Source organism: Carassius carassius, chromosome 3 (assembly GCF_963082965.1).
Source record: "Carassius carassius chromosome 3, fCarCar2.1, whole genome shotgun sequence".
NCBI classification, from domain to species: domain Eukaryota; kingdom Metazoa; phylum Chordata; class Actinopteri; order Cypriniformes; family Cyprinidae; genus Carassius; species Carassius carassius.
The window spans coordinates 37,179,426-37,185,425 of NC_081757.1; the positions used below are offsets into that span (position 1 = coordinate 37,179,426).

Sequence of the window (6,000 nt, forward strand, 5' to 3'; positions counted from 1 at the left end):
TATGGAAACCCAATACACATATTTCTGAAGTCAAAATGCACAAAGTAAGCAAAATAGCAAGGCAATCGCGTGAGCATCTTTATATGAAAATTGATCTGAATGATAACAGAACAATAAACTGTCAACACACATCAGTCTGTGTTTGAAATACAGAAGGCTTTAAGGAATAATTACTGTTGGTTCCAGTTATTTAATGCCTGGGAATATGACCCATACTCCTTTTCAGCTGTCTGTCTGCATACAGCTGTCCGCAATCTGCAATTCAACTAAATAACTTACAGTCTGAAGAACAGCTGACATATTCAAAAGATAAACATTTATAAGATAAATACAATAAAAAACAGACAGTGTAACTCATGTTTGGTTTGTTTAGATGATGAACGGTTATACAATGCTGACAGGTTTTAGTCAGAGCATACATATGTCCATATACAGAGTTTCTGGAATGTGGATTACTTACTGCATCTCCTTCACAGTACAATCCAGGCAACTTGATGCTGGCAGAAAGTTATACTACTTCCTATGGAAGTTTCCTCTTATTGTTGTGGTACAAAAAATTGCTTCAGATTTCTCCTACAAGCTAGGTTCATCATACAGAGCCTCTAACAATCAGCTAGACCTCCCCAGACGTCATAAAGTACAGTAAGGCCCTATGAGTTCCACAATGTCAACAATGCTGACAAAACACGGAATCAAGTCATAAAAATGGAATTTACAGTATAACACGGAATGTCACGGAATATGGCTAATATAAGAAAAAACAAAAATAGGCTGTATGCTTAACCAAAGCATGATATGACTAGTGTCTGTGACTATTAAGGTGCAGAAAGACAACTATTTAAAAATGAAGCATGCATGTTCTGCATGAATGACTGATGCAGTTTAGTCTACAACATAATCATGCATTACAGCTGTGGTGTTTTCAGCGCCTGCCGTCTCACTATATGAGAACGAGAAAGCATAAGCTTCATCTCCAGAGCTGCTCTGAGAATTCACTTTCATCATTTCATCTGATAAAAACTACCATCATATCAAATATACATTGAAACTCAAATGCCTTGATTACTACAACCTGCCAAAATAAAAGTTTAGTTTAAATTTAAGAAACTGTGATGATGACTATATACTACTATTTTTTTAATACGTTATGATAATGATAAACTATTTATTAAAACTTTCTATTTAAGGAATATCACTCTCTACTTGGCAAAAAAAAAGGAATTGTTTAATTTCATAACATTTTTATATGAAATACATCCGGAAAGATTCAAACAGACAACAGAATTTCTGGAAAAAAAGAAACAAAAATATTTCATAGGGCCCTATATTTTAGAAATCGTAACAAATTATCAAATTGTTCCAGTGTTATGAAATGCTTTTTGATTCAAGTTTAATTGAACCATTAAAATGTAATCCAGAGAAAATTATTAATATCAATATGCATTAATATGGAAAACATAAAATAGAATTTAGGGGAAATGTAATTTTAATAAATATGGCCCTAAAATGTAATGTTAAACTTTTAATAAATGGCTGTTAAACTGTAGAAGTTTCATGGTTTCAGTTAAACATGCTTTTTGATAACTAAAATTACATTTAAACAGAATCTAGAAAAAGGAAAAAGACACAAAAAGCATTTGGAATGTTTTTTAAAGGATTAAATAACCACAACCACAGAGCCATTTCAAGTAGTCACTAAATGAGTGTTCTCATCCGGCCTTACCTTCTCCCCCCCGGGCTAAGTGATGCAACTTTTATTTCTGCTCTGCGTTAATATTTAATAACAAGGAATTTTAAACCTGTGAAGTGATTTTGTTTCAAACTGAAAGCCTCTCTCTCTCTCTCTCTCTCTCAAAAAAAAAAAACTCTCCCACAAATAAAAAAAAACCTATGGTAGTACTGTTGTTGTTTTTTTCTTACATAATTTATTTAAATACATTATAGCAACATGGTATGCTTAAATTAAAATACGTGTCATATAAACACGTTAATACAATATTTCAGGACTATGATATCACCACTGTACTACAGTAGCAAACTATTGTGTCGACTTATGAATCTGATTTGAAAGAAAACAGCTCCCTGACCACACGAGGAGGTTTTTGACTAATTGCTTGGATGCCATTTACAGGGCCAGACAGTTGTAGGAGTAAAGTCATGTCTTGGCACAATCTCTCAAGCCACCCTAACAGCTAAAACAGATGGTTAAAATACATACAAAACAGCTCAGAGAAGTGACATTAGTTCTGAAATAAAATAAATAAAGCTGTAGCATAATTTGTTTGCAGATGCTACCTAAATGCAATGATATGCATAGCTTGAGTGCCCACATACTTTTAGGGCCACAGTATCTCCAAAATAAGAGCAGTGAATGAAAGAAAAATGAAACACTATGACTGGGTCCGGATGACTGTGCAGATTTGGCCCACGATTACTGCAGTACTGAGGCTGAAGTGAGTGTTCAATAATACATGCACCATCATCATCATCATCATCTCCACACTTTAAAAGGGGTTTACTCAGCCGCTTTGAAATGTCAGCTCAGAGCTATTCTAACACACTTATACTAGTTACATCCTTCACTGGTAACCCTGATGTCTGCTGACACCGAGGCAACACAAATATCACAATATACCGTTGCACGTATGCCACGCGCAAACGTCCCGAGAACCCTAGACATAAAGCAGGATATGAAACCGGTGTCTGCGGGGAAACTTCGAGTCATGGTAACTGAGAACGATAAGTTTTTTTTGTGTAATTCACACTAAACCTCACCTCTCGGAATTCAGTGTAAAAATCCAGTGTGCCGCGCTTCTCCTTTAAGGACAGATCAAATCCAGCGCAGCTCGAGTCCACTGATATCCCAGAACTGTCTCTCTCAAATTGTCCCTTGCAACTTTCCCGTGTCCAAACATACGTGCCGCTGTGCCATTTTGACAAAAAAAATGACTACAGTCCTTTTCCCATTGAAATTTCCCAACAGTACGGTGTTTCTTTTCTAATGGGAGTCGCTCGCAGAACTCCTTTCTGGGTTTTTTTTTCTGCTTAATCAGTGCTGCTTCTCATCAGCGTTCAGACGCGCTGCTCTTGGAATCGGGAGGAATTGGGCGGGGTCAGTCGCGGCGATGGGCGGGAGCTGTCTTTCAGAGATGCAATACGTATTTAGTTGCGTCACTGATGTTAACCAATCACCTTCGTGTATTGGAAAAAGGCGTGTACGTGAGGCGAAGAAGAGCTCTGCCCCTCAAAACTGTCGCAATCGCGTAGAAGCGCGACATTTTCTATAACAACAGCGAATTGTTTACGGCACCCGCCCTCATTGAGCCTGTGGTAGAGGAAGGTGAACGTTATGAGAGCTTACTTTGGGGACTCTTTCTTTAGCAAGGTAAGAAACGATATGTTGTCAAATTAGACGACTAACTGTTTCATTATTAAAATTATGAAGAAAGCTGTGAAGCTGAATGTATTTGTTTTTAAATCGCTGTTTGTTTGGCCTGAATCAGTGCGCGGTGCAGTGACGTTACTGATTTGAGCAAGTTTTGCATATAAGACAACTTTAATTAATGCTGAAGCACTTATAAAATAACAGTATAAATAGTCTTATATCTTAAAACTAACACAAGAACTACAGATCAGAGTTACTTTTAAGTTGTACTAATGTAAATAATTTAATAGCCATACAAAATTGTAAGAAGAACAGAAAGTGTAGATGATAAATTACTGGTACAAAAGTATTGTGTCAGTGGAATGGTACAGTTAACGATCACAGATAGATAGATAGATAGATTGACAGTTTCATAATAATAATGTAACATAATAAAACTTCATTATTTATATGATATCTAAATGCCGCTTAAAGTGCTTTATGTAGAAACACAAACATCAAATGTCACACACGCACACACAAAATAAGCATAACATCAAATGCATCACAGATAAAAAAAAAAAAAAAAAACGTAATGCAAGTATTGTATGTCAACAACATAATACATAGAAAATGAATTTAAAACTATGGTGACAAGATTTTGAACTTTCTTTTAAATGTTCTTTCATCTGTTTCTGGAGCCTCCAGCTGTAATACTGTTCTTCACGGAATATAATTTGGCAATAAAGAGGAAACTTTTATAGGAAGCCAGTGCAAAGCAGCTAAAACTGGAGTTTGTGGACTTTGTAGTTAATAGCCGAGCTTCAGAATTTTGGATAAGCTGAAGTGTTTTGAGGGGGACCATTAAAAAGTTTACTTGATGTAAAAGCATTAACTACCACGGTATTAACTTGGTACTATGTATGTAAATCAATAAAATCTCTTAAATTTGATCCCCACAGTAACTGCTGCTGTCATTCTGGTTGCCTTGAGGATGGATCCAGTGGTACTGAGCTACCAGGACAGTCTCCTGCGGTGCTCAGATGTGGCACTTTTAAATGGACCCCACTGGCTCAACGATCAAGTCATAGGTTTCGCCTTTGAGTACTTTGCAACAGAACGCTTCAAAGGTTTGGGTGAGAAGGTCTGTTTCATCAGCCCTGAAGTCGCTCAGTTTATAAAGTACGCCTCATGTCAAGAGGAACTCGCCATTTTCCTGGAGCCGCTGAGTCTTGCGTCTCGTCGGTGGGTTTTTTTGGCTGTCAATGACAACTCAAATCAATCAGCCGGTGGCTCCCATTGGAGCCTGCTTCTCTATCGGCGAGATACCAGCCAGTTCTCCCACTACGACTCCCAGAGTGGAAGCAACTCATTGCATGCCCGGCGTATTGCAGCTAAGTTGGAGGCTTTTGTAGGCACTGGAACGAAAGTGCCCTTTGTGGAGGATCAAAGCCCCTTGCAGCAGAACAGCTATGACTGTGGCATGTATGTGATCTGTAATGCTGAGGCTCTGTGTGAGAGTGCTAGAGTCGAGGGCTGTCCCCACCTGCCCCCTCAGATCATAACACCCACCTACATTACACGGAAACGGACAGAATGGTATTCACTTATACAGAGACTTGCCAAGGAATGACTAGCTGACCATTTACATCATGCAACGGCATCGCATGAACTCTATTAGCCACTGGGCAAAGTGAACACACTTATTTATCATAGTCAATCCTGCACAAAGGATGCACAAGATAAACTGCATTTGAAAACAGCATGCACTTCTCAAACATTTTTGCCAAACTCTTAAATGTATAGTTCACACAAAAATGAAAATTCCATTAACAATTTACTCCCCTCGTTCCAATCCCAAAATGAGAAGTGAGATGCAGAATCTTCACACTGCTTTTTTTTTTCTTTCTTTTTTTCATACGGTGTAAGTGAATTTGGACTGATCTATCATGCTCCAGTAATTACAAATAAAGCATCATTATGTAATAGTTCACCCAAAAGATTAAAATTAGCTGGAAATGTATTAATCCTTGGGCCACCGTGATTTGGAAAAAAATTAGCAAAACACCACTTGATGACCAGTGGATCCTCTGCAGTTAATGGGTGCCGTCAGAATGAAAGTCCAAACATCTTATAAAAATATCCCAATAATGTTAAAAGCAACATGATGGATTTGTTTTGTACAAACTCAAAGCTTTTTGTTTCACTAGACTTTAACTGATATATTGAAGTTATGCGACTTACTTGTGGATTATTGTGATGTTTTTATCCGCCATTTGTACTCTCATTCTGACGGTACCCATTCACTACAGAGGATCCATTTAATGTAAAGTACTCCAAATCCATTCCAATGAAGAAACAAACTCATCTACATTTTGGATGAGGGAGAGCAAATTTTCTATGTCTATAATGCCTGCATTTTTTTTTATCATATTTTGAACTTGGCAGCCTCAGACCTCATTCCCGTTGCATTTTATGAAAATGTCAGCATTCTGCAAAACATCTCCCGTTAAGGAAACAAAGTCATACAAGGGTGAGTAAATCCAGACTGATGGTTTCATTTTTGGATGTGCTGTTTCTTTTAAGAAAGCGTCTAAGACATTTCCTCTATTTTAAAAGAGAGAAGAAACTTGTGA

At 37.4% G+C, this 6,000-nt stretch overlaps 2 protein-coding genes across 10 annotated transcripts in view; one reads left to right on the forward strand and one right to left on the reverse strand.

The window, feature by feature from the left end:
- The window catches only part of LOC132126074 (unconventional myosin-IXAa), a 132,200-nt gene extending 129,107 nt beyond the window's left edge, over positions 1-3,093 (reverse strand). For all 9 annotated transcript variants that reach the window (XM_059537118.1, XM_059537153.1, XM_059537136.1 and 6 more), the window contains exon 1: positions 2,776-3,093. The gene's annotated coding sequence lies outside the window, so the exon portion shown is untranslated. The remainder of the gene's footprint in view (positions 1-2,775) is intronic.
- A 140-nt stretch (positions 3,094-3,233) lies between these two features.
- LOC132126112 (sentrin-specific protease 8-like) lies at positions 3,234-5,129 on the forward strand. Its single transcript, XM_059537174.1, has 2 exons — positions 3,234-3,385; positions 4,327-5,129. The coding sequence occupies exon 2, from the start codon at positions 4,359-4,361 to the stop codon at positions 4,995-4,997; it is 639 nt and encodes a 212-aa protein (XP_059393157.1). The 5' UTR covers positions 3,234-3,385; positions 4,327-4,358; the 3' UTR covers positions 4,998-5,129.
- The last annotated feature ends 871 nt before the right edge of the window (positions 5,130-6,000 follow it).

What these genes read in the sequence shown, in the direction of transcription:
- LOC132126112 (XM_059537174.1), top strand. Translation starts at nt 4,359, where the DNA reads ATGGATCCAGTGGTACTGAGCTACCAGGACAGTCTCCTGCGGTGCTCA.